This window comes from Sus scrofa, chromosome 9 (genome assembly GCF_054392235.1).
Source record: "Sus scrofa isolate SSC_HxYL_T2T_F1_AM1 chromosome 9, Sscrofa_HxYL_maternal_Yorkshire_Landrace_v2.0, whole genome shotgun sequence".
Lineage (NCBI taxonomy): Eukaryota > Metazoa > Chordata > Mammalia > Artiodactyla > Suidae > Sus > Sus scrofa.
In genome coordinates, this window is record NC_139391.1 from 53,373,753 (window position 1) to 53,399,514 (window position 25,762).

Consider the following 25,762-nt stretch of genomic DNA (forward strand, 5'->3'; position numbering starts at 1 on the left):
TTTCCCTTTATGAGGCAAGTGTAGGATGCTCCTACACCCCAATTCAGTGTAGGATGAAACACTGAGACTTGAGCAGGAAGTGACAGCTAAGAAGCTGAGCAGAACTTCTGGCTGTTTCCTGGGGCTGGGAGGACAGAAATTGGAGTTCAGAGCCTGCCAAAGAGAAAAGGCCCCATAAACACCCCAGACTTTTAATTGAGCCCCTTGAAGGGATAGACAAGGCTTTTTAAAAAGACTGAAACTCATCATTAAATAAGCTCAATCCCTAATTGGGTTAAAATGAACTGCCCCTTCCCTAACCACCTGCCAAAAGCAAAAGTATATCCTTTCTGGGGGAAGAAAATACCTTCCAGAGCCTCTATGAGTTTTTAAATGCAGTGTCCAAAATTTAATAAAACATTTCAGGAGACAGAACAGAGAAAAATAAGTGATGTAGGTACCGAGTTAGGAGACAAAGACTTTGAAAGAACTGGATGAATATACACAAGAAAATAGGTGACAAGATGGAGAATTTTATCAGGGACCCAGAATCTAATAATAACAATTAACCTGAAATTTTTAAACTAAAAAGTAGAATAACTGAAATGGAGAACCCAATATATGGGATTAAGAGCAAACTGACTCTAGATGACCAGAGGTTTACTGAACATGAAGTATGTTTCTGTACAGTATTCAGACTAAAGCGCAGACATGAAAGGATGGAAAATACAGAAAGAAGCTTAAGAGACATAGAGAAAGGCACAGAGAAAAATTCAAAAATATGTGCAGGCACACCTCATTTTATTATGCTTTGCTTTATTATACTTTGCAGATAATGTGTTTTTTACAGATTGAAGGATATGAGAACCTTACATCAAGCAAGTTGACTGGCACCTTTTTTCCCATAGTGTTTGCTCACTTTGTGTCTCTGAGACACATTTTTGCTAACTCTTGAAATATTTCCAACTTTTTCATTATTATTATATTGGTTTTGGTGATTTGTGATCAGTCACTGGACTGTAATTGTTTTGAGGTACCCCAAACATTGTTGTCTTATTTTAAGAAGTTGACAGTCACCCCAACCTTCAACCACCACCCTGATGTGTCAGCAGCCATCAACATCCAGGCAGGACCTCTCCACCAACAAAAGTATTACAATTCACTGAAGTCTCAGGTGGTGTTTAGCATTTTTTATACAAAAAGGATTTTTAATTAAGGTATGTACATTTTTAGACATAAAAATCAAAAAATTCATGTGACATGCTTTACTGCAATATTCAATCTATTGCAACGGTCCAGGACTGAACCCTCTACTGAACCCATGCTGGTATGTCTGTATAGTTGGAGTTTCTCTGAGGGAGAGAAAAGAAAGGATGGGACAGAAGCTTTATCTGGAGAGAAAAAGGCTAAAAATTTTCTAAAACTGATGAAAGCTCAAGCTGTAGATTTAAGAAGTTCTATGAACTCCAAGCAGAACAAATACAAAGAAAATTACACTTTCAAACATGAATAATTAAACTCCTGGAAGCAAAAATACAAAGTGAAAGCCATAAAAGCAGTCAGAATCAGAAGACATTATTACCTTGAAAGTGAACAATTGTACAGATGATTTCTCAACCCAGACAACAGAAGCAATAAAACAATGGGACACCATTAAAGCACAAAGAGAAAGTAATCACCAGCCTGGAATTTAATAAACAGTAATAAATATCCTTCCAAAAGGATAATGAACTGAAGAAATTTTCAGACCAAAAACTGAGAGAATTTGTCACCCTCAGACTTATACTACAAGTTTTTCAAAGTGAAGGAAAATGAATATCAGCAAAGGGAGGAAATACAGAAAGAGTAGCAACAAAGGTAATGTTGGAAATTCTGAGTAAATTGCAGTTATTATTGGATTAAGGGTGGAGTGAAAGTTTTCACTGTTTTGTCTCTTGCACAATGAAATGACTTTTTCTAATTTTAAACTTGAAAACATTGATGAAATAGAACTCTGTGTAGTCTGCCACATACAAAAATCTCTGCTGTTTTGCAAGAATTGAGGTAATCTGGGACCTGTTAATTTAGTGCTGATATTCTTTAGTAAACAGGAGAGGCCTATATGACCAAGCTATAGAATAGGAAAATGAGTATTACAGTGTCATACAAATAAAATATCCTTTCGCCAACAATCTGAATAGCATGAACTAGGAAATGAGAGATTTAAATAGCAGCACAGGATTGTGCTTGGAAGAATACATTGAGTTAGTACGTGACCAAATATATTTTGGACACTCCAGTAAAACTACATAGCACTTCTGATATACTTTACAGAGAAGTATCCTATTTCTGATTACATAGTTGAATATTTGTTAAGTACAATTATGGACAGAATTACTCTGATTAGATAATTATATACATTTTGCCTTAACTTTCCACTTTTGATTATCCGTGGAGGGCAGGGACTAACCATTCATGAATCTTTTGCATGTGTGATGCTTATCTTCGTGAATATGTTTCCTGAGTTTCTTCTGAAACAGTTTTATCTTGGTGATGGTTTGTTTTCATATTCAGCTCATCTCTGCTGTTTCCTTTCACCACTGTGCCCTGTCATGTGGCTGACCTAGCCCTTATTTTCAGGAGGTCCTCAGTTACTATGCAACAGAACCCTGATGACATTCTTCCAGGGCCATGTCCATCCTCCATTCTTAGGTGGATGCTGCAGTGACCTGAGCCTTGCAGTGGGAGTTTCCTTTTGGGAATTAGATTGTTGGTGACTGTCCCACAATAGGCGATAGTACATTTTGGGTGACTGTAAATGACCGAGTACATTACTGAACATGGCAAGCTCACATGCACACACACAATCTTACAAAGAGAAGACCAACCACTTGACTCCCTGACAACAGGCTCCAGTCTCCCATCTCAAAAGCAGGAGATATGTAACTTCCTCAAAAAGGAAGGTACTGATCAATTAAAGAAATGAGACAGTGCTTTTGAATTTTTTTTCCCCTTAGGGAATCGGGCAGATGACCACAGATAGGAGAGAATCCACCTCTTAGGCTTTGTGTGTTTCTTTTCGTTGGTTTTATGCCTAGTTCTGAATAGCTCAGTATTCAGGGATAGGAGGTGGGTTGAATCATAACAAATTAACCTGCTGGAGGATGAGTTTAGGTGTTCCAGACAAGTTGTTTTCATATTTAACAAAATGACTTGGGTAGACCAAACCCTAGTCCTGAAAGAGCTGCTACTATAGTGAAATGTTTTCATAGTCATCTCTACTTACTATTTTTATCTGAGTATATCTGACATCAGTGGAAGGTTTCAAGTTGGTGAAAGAGCAGCCCGAACCCAGTAACACAGAGACTTATAAGGTGATCATTATATAAAAACTTGGAGGTCATTTGTAACATCTATGTTTTCTAAAGCACTATTCCCAATAGCTTTATTTCTCCTCTTGACTATCGGCCATGCATAGCTCATACTTTTTTTCCCAGATGGATTATATACATTTTTCCAAGCTGATTTTTACTTAGCTACTTCCTGCCCATTTCCAATCTCTCTAGGACACTTAAAGTTAATTTTTTGTTCCTTCCTGATGGGACTTCTCAGTTCGTTCGTCTGTGAATTTCATCAGTGTCCTCTCTGCTCTTTTACAAATTATCAAGACCAATGGTAAAAAGACCAGGTTTAATGTCAATCCCTTCCCATTAAACTAGCCAAGCAACTGACAAACCCCATTTGATTACATATCCAGAACTGCACTACTGCTTTTTGAATTGAGGAGAGGAGAAGGGTAGAAAGCTTTAGATTTATTTGATTAAAATCTGTTTAACTCTTAAAATGCCCATGAATAGGACTTCTCAGTTGAGTCTTTCATGTAGAGAACCGGCTCCCTGAAAAGCCACATTAAGTATGCTCCTTTCCAGCTGCTCACACTTAGACATTACAAGCTATTCTTCAATCTGAAAAGGGTTCAAATGGACTGAACACAGTGAGGCAGGCAGTCCTCTACAAATGCCACAAAAGCCCTAGAACCAAAAAAAACGTGGGTGCAGAGTACATGCTCCCCTCTTACCTGTCCTCAAATTTTTACATCAATATGCCAGCCTAGATAACAAAGGCAAAGTTTTCTCTCCAGTTATTACTAAAAGAGAGAAATGATAAAAGGGGCCTAAGGTTGGCAATGACTTGCTGCTTAAAAGCCCACTCTAAGAAATACATTCTAGTTTCAACCCAAGAAGGCAGAGAAGAGACAATCTATAGAGTGGCAAGATACAGTGCAGGGAAGGTTCCACATGGAAAGGCCTTGTCAGTTCCTGGGCATCTGTGGAGCAACAGAGCTGCCCTGGGTCAACTTGAGTTTGATGAGGTACTACTGGTGTCTAAATAGTGCTGCAACGTACACTGGGGTGCACATATCTTTTCTTTAAAAAAAAATTTTTTTTTAAGTGTAGTTGATTTATAATGTTCCTTCAATTCCTGCTGTGCAGCGAAGTGACCCAGTCTCACACACACACACACACACACACACACACACACACACACACACACACACACACACATACACATTCTTTTTTTCATATGATCTTCCATCATGTTCTAACCCAAGAAATTGGGACATGTTTTCAAATTATGGTTTTCTCCAGGAGTGGAACTGTTTGATCATATCATAGTTCTATTTTTAGTTTTTTAAGGAATCTCCACATTGTTCTCCATAGTGGTTGCACAAATTTACATTCCCACCAACAGTGTAGGAGGATTCCCTTTTTTCCACACTCTCTCCAGCATTTGTTATTTGTAGACTTTTTGATGATGGCCATTCTGACTGATGTGAGGTGGTACCTCACTGTAGTTTTGATTTGCATTTCTCTAATAATTAGTGAGGTTGAGCATCTTTTCATGTGCTTTTCAGCCATCTGTCTTCTTTGTAGAAATGTCTATTTAGATCTTCTGACTAGTTTTTGACTGGGTTTTTTGTTTTTCTCATATAAAGCTGTATGAGATGCTCATATATTTTGGAGATTAATCCCTTATTGGTCACTTTATTTGCAAAGATTTTCTCCCATTCCATGGGTTGTCTTTTTTTTTTTTTTTTATGGTTTCCTTTGCTGTGCAAAACTTTTAAGTTTAATTAGGTCCCATTTGTTTATTTTTGTTTTTATGCTCATTATTCTAGGCAGTGGATCCAAAAAGATATTGCTACGATTTATGTCAAAGAGTTTTTGGTTTTCCTCTAAGAGTTTTATAGTGTCTGGCCTTACATTTAGGTCTTTAATACATTTTGAGTTTATTTTTGTGTATGGTATCAGAAAGTGTTCTAATTTCATTCTTTTGCATGTAGCTGTCCAGGTTCCCAGCACCACTTCTTGAAGAAACTGTCTTTTTTCTATTGTATATTCTCACCTCCTTTGTTGTAGATTAATTCACCATAGGTGTGTGGGTTTATTTCTGGGCTTTCTATTTTGTTTCACTGATCTATATAAATATCATTTTTAAAAAGGTATCTCTCCCCACCAAACTATAAGCTCAGTGAAGGCAGGGACAATGCTTATTTTGCTTACTGTTTTGTTTTGGTCACTGTATCCTCAGAACCCAGGGTGGTGCTTGGCCCACTAAGACCTTCAACAAATGTTTGCTGAATGGATAAATAAATGGATGAATCTTCTTTCCTTTTCTCTCTCCTGATTTTATCATATCCCTTTTCTCATCTCTTTAAAGATCAAGGCAGTAAGCAAAAAATAATGAAAGAGGATTATAAAAAGAATATCTAATCACTTTAAACACTTAAGAAATAAAGCAAATAAATACCTTAAAAATTAAATATATAAAAACAATCAATCTGCCAAGGCCATTCCCCCCCTTGGTAATCCCCCCACACTTTTTTTCTTTTTACGGCTATACCTGCAGTATATAAAGTTCCCTGGCCAGGGATCGAGCACTGCAGCTGAGGCCTACACCACAGTCATGGCAGCTCCAGATCCAGGCCGCCTCTGCTACATACACTGTAGCTGGTGGCAACGTGGGATCCTTAACCCACAGAGCAGGGCCAGGGATTGAGCCTACATCCTCACAGAGACTGAGTTAGGTTCTTAATCTGCTGAGCCACAATTGGAACTCCTCATCCATTTTTAAGTTCTATCACTTTGATACAAATGACTCGGAAATATATAGATCATTGTCCCAATCTATCCCCTGAAAACAAGACCAGCATTTTCATCTGTCTCCTTGACTTAGATATCTAACTGGCGCTTGAAACTCTAAAAGGCCCAAACCAAATTCATCATCTTTCCTCAATATATCATTTTATGAAGTTTCTTATTTCTAGGACTATCATCATGAAAACTACCAAGTCACTCATGTTTGAAACTTCTTATTCATTCTGAACCTTCCTTCTTTTCTAGATCCTTATCAGTCAATGGCCAAGTTCTAAAGATTCCAACAGCTCTGAAGTCTCACTCATCTCTTTCTTTCTCCCCTCATTCCTTGCACGAAGGCAAAGGCCTTCATTACACAAGTAGTCACACTGGTCTCCTCTTCCAATCCCACCCATGTACTAATTACTACCATTAACCAGCCTAAACACATCACTGCACAGATGACTCCCTTTCTCAAAAGTCCTCAAAAGAACCACACTAAGCCCAGTGTTTCTCAACATATCCCCTCTTTCTGATTAACATAAATCTCACATCCCTCCTATATTTTGTTTTACAGAAACAATACGGATTTTTTTTAATTCCTTAAATAGAAAACTACGAGATTCAATATGCTTCAAACTCAACTCATTATACTTTAAGCTCTGTCTATGAAATACTATTAACTGCAGGCTCTCTGGAGGGAGAGCTTGGGCCAGTACCTAGTACATGGCAGGCACTCAATAAATGTTGATTAAATAAACTACTATAAACTCAGTCTGGTTTTCCAGTTTTATACCCCGCCACTTTCGACTTGCATTTTATTTCTCCAGCCAAGTTATGACAGTGGTTCTCAAAGCATGGTCCCAGGACTAGCAGCAGCAACATCCCTTGAACCCGAGAGTTCCTGTCATGGCTCAGAGGTAATAAATCCAACTAGTATCCATTAGGATGCGGGTTTGATCCCTGGCCTTGCTCAGTGGGCTAAGGATCTCACTTGCTGTAGGTCACAGACATGGTTCAGATCCCACGTTGGTATGTAGGCCAGCAGCTAAAGCTCCAATTTGACCCCTAGTCTGGGAACTTCCACAGGCCTCAGGTGCGGCCCTTAAAGAAAAGAAAAAAAAAATCCCTCAAGCTCGTTGGAATGAGTTTGATAATCACTGAACTAGACTCTTTACCCTCAGGTAAATATTATCCTTCCTCCTTCCTTGACTTGTGATTCCTTCTGCCTGGCTAATGCTCTGTGAATGTTTTTCTTTCTTTTGGCTGTGGCATGTAGCAGCTTGATGTGGGATCTCAGTTCCCAAACTAGGGATCAAACCCAGGACGCAGTGGTGAAAGCACTGAGTCTGAACCACTAGACCACCAGGGGCCTCCCCCAGTAGATGTTTCTTTTGACTGAACAGCCAAAAACTCTAAAATGCCCACTTGATAGCCCTCATAAACCTTAACTGAAATTATGCCTCTTTTTTTGTGTACACACTCTTTTCAGTTGGCATTAGGAAATGCATATTTATGCTTAGCGATTACACTGATATTCTAAAAGTGTAAATTAACAAACATTGTGCATATTTGTGGAGTAAATGATATATCATCTACCTCTCCGCATTAGAAACTTATTACCAATTTTGCCATCTTGGGATCTTGAACGGAGATACCTGTTTTCAATTTCAAAGTTAAAAAAATTAGAAGCTTTAGATTTAATGATACCAGTTTTCCAGAGTTAAAAGTAGGTACTTATTGATATTTATCAAAATCACATAAGGGCTCCTGGAAGTCAGATGAGCCTCTTGGCTAATTTTGGAGGCAATGCAGGTAAGTAAAGGTTGGCCTTAAACAGGTGGACTCTCATGTAGGAAGATTTAAGTCAAGGAGAAACAGAACCTGTTTTTTCCAGGCTGTAGAGAACTCACCTATGTACCCAGATAAAAGCAAAGCCCCCAAACATGAAAATGTAAGAAGTCATTAACTTGAAAATCAATACAAACAGAATTGTCAATTGTCCTAAAGGAAAAAAAAAAGTATAATAAAACCCCCAAATATCCTCCCAACACACACACACACACACACACACACACACACATGGCCAAGAATGCAAAATGGTAGAGGTCATTCCAGTTTTTTAAGGAAGTGGGAAGTATTTTTGGTACAAGGATACGATACCTCATCATAAAGATTGGCAGCAAATTACCAAAGTCTATAATCAGAGTACGTCAGGAGCAATTTTATATTACCTAGACAATTCTCCTTTTTTTCAGATAATGAAATAACCTCAGAGAGATTATATAACAAAAGTTACAGATTTAAGCAGCGATAAAGTCTATGTCTACTTTCTTAGACCTTAAGCCCTCTAATTACATCATTCTAACATCTAAGCTGAAGCACATCTGCTGATGGCTGCAAGCACCACAAGGAAAACACATTCTGGATTTAGGCAATACTGTGTGTTTTAAGTCCATCTGATTACTAACTATGCATATGAACCATCTTTATCAATTCTTTAGCATGTTCCTAACAAGTTGTGATAAAGCCTTTGCCAAGCTCAGGACAAAAATGTGGCTTCACTGTCATAAGCATCTTATAATTTAACTAGGGTCATACAGAATTTTAAAATGTAACAAGCAACTCTTACTACACAAAATAGGCAGATGGCTCCTGCTAATACAGAAACTCTAAGATGTGTCAAGTAAATGATTTTTAAAAATCTCCAAGACTCTTTACAGCTTTTGCTCTGCAACTCTCAAAACACATGATGAAACAATGTACTTTTAACTCAGTGGCTGACCGGGTCTTTCTTCAAGTTCTGGTTTTGATAACTCCCAGATGCAGCTTTTAACTTCATAATTCATTTTAAAAGTATGAGTCAAATCCAATTTCAATAATGAAATATCCAAACTCCAATCCATACTCCAGGTATTTTATGTACTAACTATGACATGATTTTTAAATTGCAGAGTTTGGGAGCTGGGAAGGATTTTTGAGACTATGTAATCAAATACTATCATTCTGTAAAAGAACGAACTGAGATTTCTGACAGACACAACTTTAATACAACAAAATATGTGATAATCCTTCAGGATTAACACATAGAGAAGTAGCATGAAAGCTTTCTGAATAGTCTGTCAAAATTGAAATGTACATGTTACTTGACGCATTTCAATCTCATTTGAGCTACTGTGAGTACATCTTACTCAAATTTTTTTAAAAAGCCCAACATTAAAAAAAAAGCAAAATTTTGCTACTTAATTATCTTAAGGATTTAATGACTGCCCTTTAAAAAAATTGGAAAATCTGCTAAGGAAAGTTCAATAATGCTACTATGAAAAAAAAAAACAACATTAGTCTATACATAGGGTTTTTCCCCTAACATTCAAACATGCTCTCATCCATAATGTAGGGTAGAAAATATCACACAGTAGAGAAGAGAAAGTTCTATTGAAAATGGAATAGGTGAGAAAAGACAAAGTCTGTATGCTGAGAATGAGGCTAAATTAAAGATTTCAACAACATCAAAAATAAAGTCTTCAATACTGTCAATATATCTAAAGAAACCAAAGCACAGAAATGTAAAAATTGTAAAGCTGGGGCAAATTAAGATCGGGCCTTCAACTTAAGATGCCATACTCTAAAATTTATATCTTTGGTAAAAGTTCAGGAACTTCCTTTGCTGAAGGGAAAATAACAAAAGGAGCCATATACCTATTCCCCACCACCTGGGCAAATACACATCCACATACCTATTGTTGTTGCGACAATTTCGGCAGTTGATGCACTCCAGTGGGTCAGTCTGAGGTACCGCTGTGTACATGCCACCACCCTTGTCAGGAAGGAAGTACAGGGAAAAAGAAAAAAAAAAAAAGAGAGCTGAAGGTGCCACAGACCAGAAGCCAAATCATCTCAAATGCAAAGGCTGTGCCAACAAGAAAAGCTACATGTTTTAACCACCCCCCGAGCCATGTTCTTATGCTTATCACTTTTACCTCATATTCACAAATGAGTTCTGTACAATATTAGAATTTTTCTCCAAAAATTGCCATGTTTTTTGCACGTATTTTTGTACTGGAAAGAGGCAAATGAAGGGAGAGATTTAGTCATTTTCTTTTGGTGCTTCAAATTTAGTGGGCCCAAAATATACTATATGTTACAACCTTCTATTCATTTTCACTTTCCTAGCAGTCATGGAAAAATTTTATGTGATGCCAGTTGGAGAAAGAGGGTGGAAATCTGCTTGAATGATGTCACAAGATAAACCCATCTTCATTTTCCTGTAACTATTTTCGATTAGGTCTGTTCACTTGACTACACGAAGTCTTAAAACATGTTATATTTTTCCAGATGGAGCAGATTCTCAGCCAGCAATGACTTGGAGGGGAGTATTAATATTTTGATGTTGCTTTTGGCGGAAACTGCCAAGCAATTAAGAAAAATGCCCAGATTAACACATACCTCATTGTAAAATGTTCACTTGACATATACAATGGCAAGAATTCTTCAAAATTAGTTAGAGTCAAAATTCTGCTTTCAGAAGAAAAACAGCAGAACTGAATTTGATAAGGGTGGGGGAGGCTGTCACACTGCACCCAAAACCAGAACAGGCCTTCAAGGTTAGGAAAAGTTCAAGCAATTGTTTTTCCCAGAATACTTTCCATTTCCATTCATCTCCTAACAACAGCCAGAATCCAAGCAAACCAAAAGAACTGAAAATTTCTCTCAACATTCTCTCAAACTAGCAACAGGAATTTAAAAAAAAAAGTGAGAGAAGGAATACTCCTATGCTATAGTCAGTCCAAGAGGATAAACTCCAAAGTTTCAGAAAATGAAGTTAACAACCTATAGGGGAATTTATTTATTTGAACCACTAAGCATATTAAAGTGAATTCAATGATTTTTACGACCAACAGCATTTTTTTTTATTTCCCTATTTCTACCCAACAGAAGAGTAAGAAAACTAATGAGTTAAGATCACAGATGAACACCTCTAAAACTGTACACCTAGTGGGGCAACGATTATTTAAATAGCAACTCATTGTTCAAAAACACAGGTACTGTGTTCAAATACTAAAGCAAACATCAGCCTTATTTTTTTTTTCTTCTTATGGAAATAGCATGTGCTATTCAAATTTTAATGCTCTCTCCTTCAGTTTCCTGGACAATGTTAGCCGTTTGGACTAGGAATGGTGACAAAAAACCGTTTAGAAAGTCTGATTATATATAAGCCATGTCTTTCCACACAAAATAATGAAATCATTATTCTCTTTTGGTAATGAGATGCACTAACGCAAATTAAATATTTTTTCTATGACGTACTAAAGCTAGGTCACAGGAAAGCCATTTGATTTCTAGCTTTAAGATACAAATATATATTACAGTTTTGTTTTCCAAAGGTAATATTTTAATAAATCTTTATTGAAGTTGAAGATAAAAAACTCTAAACTTCTTCAAACTTTAGCACATTGTGCAACAAGCAAATTTATCTACAACCGGAAAATGACAAAAACTTAAATAAATGAGTGCTTCATTTGACCAACTAGACACACGTGTTTGACTGAAAAATAATGTGGATGCATATCCAAACAATCTAAGAAATCAAACTTCCTAATGCAGGGAAGCTTTTTAATCAGCACAAATTTAAAACATGCTAGTCATTCTATTCTTATTTCAAAAACTAAACTCTATCAGCTAGTTATCCCTGAAATAATGTAGTTTTAAAGGTTTATCACTCCTGTGGCTAGAGAACACTAACACTGTAAAAGGCAGAAATCTTACAGGCAACAACAAAAACACGTATTAGACAAAATAAACCAAAAAACTAGCAATAGATGAGAAGCAACAATCTGGTGGCCTGCTGACATGCTGTGTGTGGCCCAAGCAATGCTTTCTAAAACTGGAATTAGTTGCCAACATGTAAAAAATGTGGCAATTTCCCCTCGACCTACAGATGTGAGAAACCAGAAGACCTGGCCACACAGGGCCCTGAGCCCTGCACTCAGACCACAGGAGCTGAAGCAAGGATACTTCCTAGGACAGTGATGTGCTCCCCTGTACCTCCACCGCTTTTGCCCCATCCCCCAACTTGCTTCACTCAATTTCAGGATCTGCCTGACTCCTCTAAGCATATGAGCTTTCAGACTTTGCTCTAAAAATCAAATTTAGAATATTTGGTCTAATCCATACCCAGTGGTATTTCCACTTCATCTCAAGAAGAACTTCCAGTCTGTTCATTAATGGTACTGCATTTTCAGTGCTAAGTAATTTTAAAATACAAAGTCAAAATGATGACTATAAATACTGCCTGATAATAGAAAGCTTCCCAAGATTACTCTGGGTCAGGGGATGGTCGGTGATATACTTCCATTCCAGTGAACCTGTGAGGTTTCTGTACTGAGAAAAGCCACATGTGCTGACCCTGCTCTTGTAACCTGCCACCATGGGGCACAGGGAGGCTCTGATTTATAAGTAGGTCTCTTACATTCACTAGGTGACGAGGATGTTCGAAATCCACACGTGTCCTGGTTAGAGAGCTCGTGTGCCCAGAGTACAGCCCTCCATTGAGGCTCCCAGTGACTCCACTGGGAATCTTATGGTGGAGATGGGAGCAGCCATTGCTGAAGCTTCCATGGACGTTTCCATTTATCCGGTTGGTACCGGGCAGAGTTGTATATTCCACCATCTGCCCATTAACATCTGACCTTTGGTAGAGATAACCTGGTGGGTCATATTCTGTTGAGAAAGAACAAAGAAAGCAAAAAAGCAAAAGAAAAAAAAAAAAAGTAAGATAATGAAAAGGACAACTCTTCCTCTTGCTTAGAAAGTTTTGTTAATTAAATTCCAATAAACTACAAATATACTAAAACAAAATATTTTTAAAATGTTCAGGTAAAGCCTCCTTGAGGGAGACGCTTTAATCAAGTTATTGCTGCTATTTCCTTTATAGTTTGGAGGAAACCAGGAACTATGAGTTAATTATAACTGACTCTTTTAATGGGAAAAGAAATTAATCAGAGAGAAATTACTCAAAAGAGAATTAATAATTGTGCAATGTGAAACTATCAAAGTAACAGCTACACTAAGGAAAAGTACTTCAATTCCCCTATCTATGCTTCAAAGTGCTGAAAGAAATTGTATAAAACACCATCAAGAGGCTAACTTTAGGTAGGATATTTCAAAAAGCAATAAACACCACTTTTATGTAAAAGGATGGGGTCAGAGAAACATTCACTATTCACATAGCTCCCTGGTTATTAGAGCCAAGATGGAAGTTGTGAGGCACTAAAGGCAAAAGGCTAATTATAATTAATTCCTTTCCTTTGAGTAAAAGCATTTCAACAGCTCCCTCAAATATCTGATTTCCAGAGGCATACCTCCCAGATATACTTAGAAAAAGTGAAACACCCCTTAGAGAGTATATTATCTAAACTGCCCAGGATTTGCTGTCAGAGCTTTGATTGGCAGCTCCAAGGCTGGATGAGGTGTCCGCCCTATGCCTACATGGGTGTGTTACCATCAATATGCCTGCTTCTCTTCTTTGCTAACCTACATGGAGAATCACCACATCTGCACTGTCCACCACAGTGTGGGGCACAGAGGAGACAGCGGTGAGTATCTTTTGAATGAAGGGCAAGAGAAACAGGGAAAGAAAAAGGAAAAGTGTTCCAGGACATTTGTTCTAATATGGCACCAACACTGGCAGCCCAAATACTCCTACTACTGGACACATTTGGCGGGGGGTGGGGAACAACACCACCCTGGAGTGGTTCTGGTACATTAAGTACTAAGTCAGGACCCTCAGCATTATCTTCATTTGTGGCATCCAGTGACAGCAACTGAGAAAAGCCTTCACTACCTTCCTTTCCGTCGTGGCTTTTCCATCCCTCGTCCAGATGTGAACCAGTACGAAGGGGTTCCTGCAGCAGTTCCAAAGCTCATGCTGCAAGTACTCATCCTCTCTGGTGGTCCAACATAGTCAGGGTTTCCCAGCATTAAGTCAGCTATTTACTTGGAGACCTGCTTAGTTTTGGCTTTGTTGTTTATTTCTCCTGGGCAATTGAATGTGATGCTCCACTTACTCTGGCTGACAGCTAGTACTGTCTGAAAGTCACCTCTGCTGAATGAAGAGCATCGAATGTGTTTTCTACCACAACACTAAGGCACAAACGTGTTAGAAATAAATATTTGTTCCAACAATATTTTTCTACCCATCTTTAGAAAAAGAGAGGGAGACACGGATGAATGGCTTACTCTGTATGGTATTCTGCTGGCGGTTCTTCCAGAGGCACATCGCAATGAAAGTCATGAGAATGAGCACCATGACACCCAGCACACAGCCAACGATCAAATACAGCATGTCGCTGCTTCTGGCGGGGCTAGTCGCGGGTCCAACATTTCCTCCACTCCCCGAAGAATTTGGAGGGGTGCTCAAGTCTTTGACAGGGTACTCAGAAGCTCCAGGAACCCGTTTTACTAGTTGAAATATAAAGGAAAACATGATGTCAGAGTGAAGGCAGACTCTGTGAAATGGTTTACTCTCCGAAGGAGGTCTGGTTAGGAATGCAAGCCAGTCTGTTTATGCTTGTTATTGAGATGATCTGACCACCAATGAGTCACAGAGAGGGCTGAAAAGTTTAAAAATCAAATGTGCCAAGGTTTTAGGCCACAAAATTCTAGAGAAACCATAAGATCAGAGAAACATATGCACTTGGTCTAAACCCAAACTGCTATATGATTATCTGCTCAATTGTACTTGCAGACAACTCCCAAAGAGTGGAGATAAAAGTATTCCAACTTAGGGATGGGACAAAAACACCTTTCTATCTGACATGCCTTGAGCCAAATGAAACTCACAATTACATATTTCATGCCTCTAGCATGTGAATCACATTAGAAGATATGACTTTGGACTATTAGAACAATTATATACAATTCCAAAAACCTCATGCAGAATATTAAGCATTCCACCACCAAAATATTTGGAGTCCACATAAATGCAGTACTTCCACCTAATTCACTGATATTCTGCATAATGGCAATAACAAAAGCTAAAAACAGGTGGACTCAAACCTCATTTTCTCTGTCCCCAAATAACAGGCTCTGAATGTTTTAAAGGTCCTGGAAAAGCAACAGAGCATAGTGATTGATGGCCTGGTTCTAGACACTGCCTAGGTTTCTACCCTGTTCCAACACTTAATCTCAGCTATAGGACTTTAACTTCCATGAACCAGTTTCTGCATGTGGAAATGGAGCTAATAGTAACAGTTTCATCCTAAAGTTGTAATGAAGAATAAATGAATTAATGCATATAAAGCTCTCAGCATAGAGTCTGGCACAGGGCAGTGTTCAATCAATTTTGTTATTGTTATTAGTTATTATACTATATTTCCTGTTATGGTGCCTAACAACTTTCAGGAACAGAGTGGTCTTTTTACAAATCTACTTCAACAAACATTATATTGGGGGTTTCATTTTCTAGGAACTTCAGCTACCCAGAACAGGGCTGGAAATCAGTCAAGGAGACGCCGCCTTTCAAAGGAAAGAGCTCTCCATCACTGAAAGCTGCAAGAATACCTGGCAGAGGCTCTAAAGGAAATTTCTACTTTGGGTGGTATGTTGGATTAGATAATGCTAAGGTCCTGCCAATTCCAAAGACAACAAACAAGTTTCTGAGGCAAAATGAATGTAACAGATCATACATTAAATCCATGGTTACTCAGAGGGAAGTTCTTCAGGTTTATTCACTCTTTATTTACTCTTAATTAATTCATAATTCTACCAAGCGCCAGGAGCAGTTGCCAACCTCTTGCTGAACTTAAAAACTTATGCGGTGGCTGGTGAGTGAGACAGTCTATTAATGTCAGTAAGAAGAGAGAGCAAGGAGCATGAAATGGGCAAAGTAAGATGAAAAAACACTAAGAGAAAGCAAGAACTAAAGAACAATCATGACACTTCATGATCTTTAAGGGTGGGGGAAAGTGGCTGGCCTCCAACACCTGTGTCATTCCTGAAACCCTGACTGAATGACTAAAGATAAGGCCATTGCTTTTCACAAGATCCGTCCATCATTTCTTTAAAAGGCAACACCATGTATCATATGTTCTACTTAAAGAGGTTGGGAATTGTGGAATACGTTTTACAAAGACATTACATGAACAGTTTACATTTTAATTTTATTATTATTTTTTTAATATCCCCTTACCTGACTTTATTTTTTTCTTTGTATGGCTGCACCTGCAGCATATGGAAGTTCCCAGGCTAGGGGTCGAATCGGAGCTGCAGCTGCCAGTCTATGCCACAGCCACAGCAATACCAGATCCAAGCTGCATCTGTGACCCATGCAGCAATGCCAGGTCCTTAACCCACTGAGTGACGCTAGAGATCAAATCTGCATCCTTATGGATACTAGTCAGGTTCTTAACCCACTGAGCCACAACAGGAACTCCAACAATTTACATTTTAAAGAAGTTTTTTTGTGTTTCATTGATCTGAAAGTCTGTACATAGAACCTATTATTCCCTAGCAAAGTCAATTAATGACTATACTATAAAACTACTAAAAACAACCAGTAAACATATTGCTGTCTGTGTTTTACATTCTGCCTGGCTAGATTCTTAAATGTCTTAGGATGAGAGACGATAAATTTCATTTTTATTTAATTTTGCTCCAAGTGTCATGGCACTCTGGATAAAGTAAGAAATGCTCATTAATAGTGTTCAGTACAAAAAGGTACTCAAAATATATGCTCGACAAATGAAATTTAAGGTAAGTCAACAGGGCTGTGTGTATGTATGTTTAAATGTGAATTTAGGAGTTCCCTATGGCATAGCAAGTTAAGGATCTGGCATTGTCACCACAGCAACTCAGGTCACTGCTCTGGCGCAGGTTCAATCCCTGGCCTGGGAATTTCCATTATGCCACCAGGAGGGCCAAAAACAAAAATGTGAATTTAACATGTGGGTATTGCAGAAGAAAGAATTAAACAATGAAACAAAAGCTTTATAATTCAAACTTTCTGAGCCTCACTTTCACTGGAGCTGTTTCTATTACTCAAGTGTGGTATTTTCTGTTTTCAAAGATGGTAACATTTGACAGTTAATCTATGTATGTAGGCAGAGCTGAAAATTCCACTTTATTGACTAATTCTGTTTAAGTAGGTGGTATTGTACAGATCTGCCATTCAAGAAACCACTTTAAACATATGTGGCTCTTTTCCTTAAAACTCTTACACTTTTTTTTTTTTTTTAAGGATTCTAATTCTCACGGCAATCTTGGAAATTAGCAAATATTTCTATTCCTTCATGGAGGAAAAACCAGGGAAGCGAATCACTCAGAGTCACACAAATTAATTAACATGATTAATGCTTATGAAAACTATTTTTAGGATGAGTTCTCTAGCCAACACAAGGCTAGACTGTTGGTACAGTCTAAATAGATGAGCCTAAAAAATGGTCCAAAGCAGAAATAAATATGTCAATAGTCAGGAGGAATAATCCAGAGTTCAGAATTCTCTTCTGTCCAGGGAGAAAGCTCTAATTCTCACCCCTTCCTACCTTTTGTTTCACAGATCATCACATTACTAAACTCGCTCTCTCCTCCTTCATTGAAGCACTGCATTTTAATATCATAGGAGGTTTCTGGTTGCAGGTGGCCGATCATGTGCCACTGCTTTGAACCTAGAAGGTGAAAATAAAAGATAAGCTTTACATACCCCACAACTTAATAGTTTCCATACCCCACAACCTAAACAATAGTATAATCATTTAGTAATTTCAAAATGATGTTGGAGCAGCAGCCATCACTGCATGGTATGGTCAGTGTGTGTAATAAAAATATACTTCATATAGATATTTTAGTTATGCACAACAGATAAATAGCATTTCTATTAAATGGCATGGAAAAAAATGACAAAACAGATAAAATGAATTAAAGTTATATCAGTCTATGGCTAGTCGTATTTTGTTTTCTTACAAGTAAGTGCTAAGTCTTTCATAAAATACATGTTAATTTGAATCATAAGTGAAAAAAAACCCCTCAAGTCCTCTTAATTCTCTATTTCAGCCCAGCTAGTCAATCCACTCTGTCCACCCACCAAAAAGCAAGACCATGAATGAAATCAGAAAATGTCACCTTACCCAGAAAAAGTGACCACTTTACAAGAGAGGCCCTAGCAAAACTCTCCATTCCAATTTTATGGGTGTGACATGAACTAACATATACATGAATGCTTGAATTCCAGAACAGTCCAAAAGCAAAGTCTACAATGGGAAACTCTTGGCTACTGCTCTCACTCTTTCTTTCTTTTTGAATCAGGGTCTCCAAACCACACAAGTATCTCTAACAGAATGACTCTGTTAACCCATGGCACACGGCCAGCATTTCATTTAGAAGCCCTTCTAGACTGAACACTCCAGGATAAATCACTCTCCATTTTTTCTTCTATGGACCTGTGACAAACCTGAATAAACAGGGACACTTCTGCCAGATTCAATGAACTCTTCAAACATCTTTAATCCTTCTTAGAAATACCTCTTCAAACTGTTTCCACTGTTTCTTAGAAACTCAACTATACCACCGACTGATTTAAGAATCAATTAAAGGCAGAGGAAGAAAAACAATGCCAAACCACACACACACACACACACAAGTCAAATCTACTTGGCTGGCAGAACCAACAGCTCCAGGATCCCTCCTAACTCAACAAAGACAAAAACATCTCAATCTGGAAGCCTAGCCCTTTCCAGGCCACAAATATAAAGCCCCGCCCTCATTCATACAGACCAATAATTTATAAGAGAATCAGCTTGTTTTAGTATCAAGGGACTATGAAAGACTCAAGAAGTGAAGAATTCTATGCCCCATTTATTAAGTCATTTCTAAAAGAAATGACTCAAAATCTACTTGAGATGGCAACAGACCTATTTCCAAATTGCAAAAAAACTTTCTAAAAGACCTCTACTTTTTTTCTCTGTCTTGATGTCTTTCCTGGCCCGGTCCTCCACTCACCTATCAACATTTACTTAAATAATTACAACACTAGACTTGAAGTTTTCCTCTCATAGCACTAGTGAAAAGGAATTAAACTAAGCTTCTGATATGTTACTAATAAGAGAAAATAACTAAAGCAATACATGTCTTGTTAGATTAATATTTCATTATTATGGTAATTACTCCAATTATAAGAAATATCCACAGAGATAAAGTTTTCATGGCTTTTCGATGAATAAGACATCTAAATGCAGTATTAGGTTTAAAATCAACCAAACAGCATATCCCTTTGCTTAGCAGGCAGTTTTTTTTTTTCTCCAATAATATTTTTGAAAAGGTAAAAAATCAAAACATAGGCTTAAAGATCAGAATGACTGATACTTTGACTTACCGGAAACTCAATTGATAAGATTAAAATACTCATCTTGAAATGGTATATTGGAAACACATAGTTTATATAAGTGTGGAACTTAATTCAGAATATAAGATAACAAAATAACTGTTCTTCTCTTACTGTATTCTTTAACAATCCATCTCAAAACTTAAACAATTTTGAGTCAATATAAATAAATAATCTAAAACTTGACTTTTAAAGAAAACTATACGTACAAAGGATAAATCCTTCTGTTCCTTGGTTTGGGAGAACAAGTCGATAGTTTCCAACTGCCACAAAAAGAATTTCAAGTGCATAAACTTGAAAATAAGGCATAAGCAAATTACACAGCACAGTGAAGCCCACTTAAACATCTAACTGCTCCATCTATTATGTTCATAAACAAGTTCTCTGTGAACCACAAGCAATGCTCACTTTCCCAGACACTACAACTGAACACAAAAGTTCCCTTCGAGTAATTTCCTAGTTCGACCCTCAACAGTCACATCATGCAAGTGTGTCAAAGTTCAAAGATTTAACTGGAGAATAGAGTTTAGAAACTGTTTATCATTTCTATAGTAGAACTAGGAAGGGTGGGGGAGAGTGATACAGAGAAGAGACAGAGAGAGATGTTCATTTTATTTACATTTGCCTTTTCGAACAAAAGCATAGCCTCTCTCAAAAGATTTTAAAAATACAAATCTGGGAGTTCCTACTGCGGCTCAGGGGTAATGAACCTGATAGTATCCATGAAGACGCAGGTTCGATCCCTGGCCTCACTCAGTGGGTTAAGGATCCGGTGTTGTCATGAGCTGTGGTGTAAGTTGCAGATGTGGCTAGGATCCCATGTTGCTGTGGCTGTGGTGTAGACCAACAGCTACAGCTCCGATTCGACCCCTAGAGTAGAACTTCCATATGCCTCGAATGTGGCCCTAAAAAGACAGGAAAAAAAAAAAAAAGATAGTTTCAACACTTTCCATACTCTCGGTTCAATTTTTTCTCTACATATATTCCAACTTCTCAGCATCTCTAAACAAGGGTAACAGGGTCAAGATGTGATCTTTCTGGAGTTCCCATTGTGGCTCAGTGGTTAACGAATCTGACTAGGAATCATGAGGTTGCAGGTTTGATCCCTGACCTCACTCAGTGGGTTAAGGATCCGGTGTTGCTGTGAGCTGTGGTGTAGGCCGTAGATACGGCTCGGATCCCTCGTTGCTGTGGCTCTGGCATAGACTGGCGGCTACATCTCCAATTAGACCCCTAGCCTGGGAATCTCCATATGCCACAGGAGCAGCCCTAGAAAAGGCAAAAAGACAAAAAAAAAAAAAAAAAAAAAGAGAGATGTGATACTTCTAGCACGACTTCAATTTCAATCTTCAATGGAACTGTTGACTGAGAGGCATTTTTTTTTTTTTTTTTTTTTTTGGTCTTTTTGCCTTTTCTAGGGCCACTCCCGCAGCATATGGAGGTTCCCAGGCTAGGGGTCCAATCGGAGCTACAGCTGCCGGCCTATGCCACAGCCACAGCAAGTGGGGATCTGAGCCACATCCTCGACCTATACCACAGCTCACGGCAACGCCGGATCCCTAACCCACTGAGCGAGGCCAGGAATCGAACTCACAACCTCATGGTTCCCAATTGGGTTCATTAGCCACTAAGCCACAACGGGAACTCCCTGAGATGCTCTTTTTTTAGCTAGGCGCTATGATTGATGTGTATGTTCAAGTCACTATTCATTTAAACAAAACAGAAAAGAAAAATTTTTTTCGGAGGAACTATTTCTGTAACTGTTTCTATAACCAAAGTGTAAGATATCCTATACACAGCTGACTCTTGAACAGTGTGGGTCCACTTATACACAGACATTCGGTCGTAAGTACTACAGTGCTACAGAGTCCATGGTGGGTTGAATCTGAAGCTGCAGAGGGACCGTGGACATGGAGGGCCCACTATAAGTTACATAAGTACTAACCCCCACATTCTTTAAGGGTCAAATATATTAAATTGGAAAAATTACTTTCTTTGGGAAAAGTTCAAAGTACTAGTACACATATCATTTCATTTTTTACTCTATCTTCACCTGGGAGAATGTTTTTCATAATATTTTAAAACCTCTCCCTCCAAAACTCCTTTATTAGGACTCTAGCCTGTCAATGGAACTTACCTTCCACAACATCCCTCTTGTAATCACTGTCATTGTCACTATCTGTTGGCCGGTAATAGATGTAAAATCCTTGAATGGGGGTATTATTGTTACTTGATGGGATGTACTAAAAAATAGAAGCAAAGACTTGTCAAAGATAAAAATATATGTATGTAACTTTCATATCCATTAAGATTTATATATCTGTGCAGCAATATTTTTTAAGCTTCATTCTGCAAACATTCTTGACGGCCATTTTACATTTAATTTAAACGTATTCAAACGTATTAAGAGCATTTCAGCTTACTGCAGGGCTAAACAAAAATAAAGCAATACATTTCACCAGGTTCAGAAACACAAAAGTACATTGGATTCAAAATGAATAAAACACGAAATGGTGATTAAGTTAACACTTGGATGAGAGCTGAGGAGATAATCATTTTATTTTTAACCCTGTCCCTCATATAATATGTGCTTTTACACAAATTATCTGTGTCCTTCAATTTCCCCCTTAATAAAGTTTGAAAATTTGCTGTTCATAGTATCATGTCACGAGAATATTAAATTCACACGTTGCCAAATCAGAAACTTTTCTCACTAGATGGAGTTCCTGTTGAGGCTCAGCGGAAATAAATCTGACTAGCATCCATGAGGATGCAGGTTCAATCCCTGGCCTTACTCAGTGGGTTAAGGATCTAGCATTGCTGTGAGCTGTGATGTAGGCTGCAGATGCAGCTCGGATCCCACATTGCCGTGGCTGTGGTGTAGGCCAGCAGCTACAGCTCCAATTTGACTCCTAGCCTGGGAACCTCCATATGCTGTGGATTGGGCCCTTAAAAAAAATTTAAAAAATAAAAAGTTTTCTCACTAGAGATGGTTTACTCACCGTCCACTTCAGCATGATCTGAGTGTCACTGACCGCTTCTGTGTATGCAATGTGAGGTCCAGTTATCGGACGGTTAGAAAAACGACTGGGGAACCCAGCCACTTGATAAGGACGAGATGCCGAACTCCGAAAACTCTCACCATAATGGTTGATGGCAATGACTCTAAATTTGTATGTTGATCCTTTTGAGGGGGGAAATAAAAACAGAATTTTTAAAAAGCTGTCATAAGACAACTGCAGGAACAATATTCAAAATATGACAACTGCCCTTATGTATCTGTCTACAATAACTACTTCTTCTGAAGCCTATATAGGAAATAGATTTCAACCCTCTTGCCAACCCCTGTCCACTGGGAGTGGCTGTTCAGTGCGTGTGCTCAAAACCCCAAGACCTTATTGGGAGTCACAGGAGAGAGACTGATGATTTTTGTGGTGGAAGGGGCAGGGAGAGGAAGACAAAGAGTACTTTACTCCTATTTTGAGTCACGCCCCTCAAATACAGGACTGGCTGGTGTGTCTGTGCTCAAAACTAGGGTCTTTTCCCTTTAAAAGAAACAACCGAAGCAAAGTTTAATACGGTGACTACATCTGTGAGGAGGCGCCATGTGGCTGATGGCAGATGTCACTCTGATCCCACTAATAATAGGATAAGAGGGAGCAGAATGAAGCCACAACAGAAGGTATCTGTTTGGATTAGATATTAAGAACTTAAAAAAAAAAAAAAAACCTCTAGAGATTGTGAGTTTCTGAAAATCTAAATCTAAAGAATAAATTAGACTCCTAAAGTAAGTTTCCTAAAAAGCTTAAATATAACTGTGCTTCTGAAGACTGTTTTCTGTCTACAAACTGTTACTTAGCTTCACCCACATTTAAAGCTGCCACATTTTCCCAACTGTGCCTACACATTCTGGGCTCCTCATGTTACCTGTTCAGACAAACACAGCTATTTGCTACTGAAGTACATTGAAAAGTCCATAAACTAAAATGATCATGAAACCCAAACAAATAAAAGTAAAGGAAGCTGACTTTTGATAACTGCCTTTCTCTTTTTCAGTTTAAGGTCTTTCATATAGTCTCAAAATCCTGGGGAGCTGGGAGAGTGCCCCTGCTGCTGAAACAAGACCTACAGAACAAAGAGGTGCTAAGTGTTGTCTCCTTTCCATAAAACAAAGCAGTGGGTCTAATCATGCTGAGATTCATCATCAGACCTATAAATGAGCAATTTTCATCTTAAAATATCATTCATAGCAAAATACACACATAGATGTCACCACAACACTGCTCTGCTTATTTGCAGTTAGAAATAATTAAAGCCCAGAAATAAAGGAGGGTTAAGTAAATCATGGTACTTATATGGTAGATACATAGTTAATAAAAACTGAGTTACTATAGAATTGTTCATGATATTGGAAAATGCATATGATATAACATGGGAAAAAAAGGTCAGAAGACAATATTTATGGCATAATCTTGAGTTGAATTAAAAATAGAAAAAAGACTAGAAAGAAATACACCAAAAGGTAAACAATGGTTATCTCTGGATAAGTGGGTTTCAGATGACTTACTCTCTTCTGTATATTTTCAAATTTTTATACAATAAGTGCTAATTTTTTTTTTTTTTTTTTTTTTTTTTTTTTTTTTTTTGCTACAGCATGCAGCAGCTTGATATGGGATCTCAATTTCCAGACCAGGGATTGAACCTGGGCCACAATGACAAAAGCACCCAGTCCTAACTTCTAGACCACCAGGGAATTCTCAGCATACATTACTTTAACAATTAAAAGAATATAAGATTATTAAAAATATGCATCTACAGTCAGCACTGATGGTTAAAAAAGGAAATGTGTGAATATCACCACCTGGCTCTAAACTACGAACTTCCACAGAAAGTTTAGAAGGAGGGATATCTTCAGCTGCCACCAGCCAATCGCTTGTCCTCATCCGTTTATATTCGACTTTGAAGGCTGTGATTGGCGAGCCCCCATTTGCCCGGGGAATCCAAGTGACATAGACAGACGTCTCTGATGCAGTGGAGATAGTCGGTCGATCTGGTGCCTCTGGAACTGAACATGGAAACATTCATTTCAATAATTGGCAGCATCAGAGACAAGAGTAACAAACCAAAAGGGAAAAATTCCAAACATCATCTTATTAAATGCTCTTCACCAAACTTCTCGCCAGAGTTAATAATATTATGACTATCTTCCTGTCCTCTGTGAGAAGCTAATGGGCAATGGAATACATGGAAAAGTAAAATAATTTGTAAATTTGATAATTAGTTCTGAAAGCTGAAACTGAATGAATATGATAATTGTGACCATGCTATTTTGTGTTTCCGGCTAAAACAGTGTATAAGTAATTATTACTTGCTGCTGCAAGTCTGACCGTGGTTATAATTCAGTAAGTTTTCAAAATCATGTTTTATCTTATTGAAATGTTTTTTCTTTATCCATCTAAGCTACAGAAAACACATTCAGCAAATGATATGCAGATGATTTTATTAGCTATTACTATTGGAGCCTTTTTTTTTTTTTTAATTCTTTTTCTTTTTAGAGCGCCATCCAAGGCCTATGGAAGTTCCCAGGCTAGGGGTCTAATTGGAGCTGCAGCTGCTGGCCTACACCACAGCAAGGCCAGATCCACATCGCATCTGCAACCTATACCACAGCCTGCAGCAACGCTGGATCCTTAACCCACAGAGCGAGACCAGGGATTGAAATGGCATCCTCTTGGATACTAGTCATGTTCTTAACCCACTGAGCCACAATGGGAACTCCCTATTGAAGTCTATTAACACATATCCAGGCCACAGGAATGCTCAAAAAAAGAGACTGCCAGCAATAAAGAGAGATAACATTTAGCCAATAAAATCAATACTGATTAAAATAAAAACAGAGGAGGGAACATCTCTCAGGACCAAAGCAGGACGACCAGATATGTAGTTAAACAAAGAGAAGTGTTATCAGGAAACAGATGAACATGTGACCATCCACAAGAACTTGCAGAAAAAGTGAGCAGAGAGCTAACACTGGCAAGTTTTCAGTTAGCACTGTCGAGAGAAGGGGCGGTTCTAGCCCACCAATGAGACAGTCTAGATTTTTTAGTAGCTGGAACCCATCAGGAGTAAGTTCTTTAGCCATTTAAACTGTGCACCTAATACTTCTCCCTGCCTAAACAATCTTGCGGTTCTAAATGGCTTCCCACTTGGTCCCTACAAGGAAAAGATGCTGATGGAAACCATCAGGTCTGTATGACAGTTACATCACAAGGCAGTGAACTGCCATTCTGGT

The 25,762-nt window shown here is 38.2% G+C and overlaps 2 protein-coding genes across 6 annotated transcripts in view; one reads left to right on the forward strand and one right to left on the reverse strand.

Moving 5' to 3' along the window:
• ST3GAL4 (ST3 beta-galactoside alpha-2,3-sialyltransferase 4) overlaps positions 1-25,762 on the forward strand; it is a 1,054,305-nt gene that overhangs the window by 660,133 nt on the left and 368,410 nt on the right. The gene's annotated exons all lie outside the window — the stretch shown is intronic.
• Positions 1-25,762, reverse strand: part of CDON (cell adhesion associated, oncogene regulated) — a 99,142-nt gene that overhangs the window by 10,533 nt on the left and 62,847 nt on the right. For all 5 annotated transcript variants that reach the window (XM_021063103.2, XM_021063106.2, XM_084976560.1 and 2 more), the window contains 7 exons: positions 24,332-24,535; positions 22,473-22,654; positions 21,608-21,713; positions 17,636-17,758; positions 14,334-14,555; positions 12,565-12,815; positions 9,833-9,912 (listed from right to left, as the gene is read on the reverse strand). In XM_021063103.2, the coding sequence (XP_020918762.2) occupies positions 9,833-9,912; positions 12,565-12,815; positions 14,334-14,555; positions 17,636-17,758; positions 21,608-21,713; positions 22,473-22,654; positions 24,332-24,535 (1,168 nt within the window). The remainder of the gene's footprint in view (positions 1-9,832; positions 9,913-12,564; positions 12,816-14,333; positions 14,556-17,635; positions 17,759-21,607; positions 21,714-22,472; positions 22,655-24,331; positions 24,536-25,762) is intronic.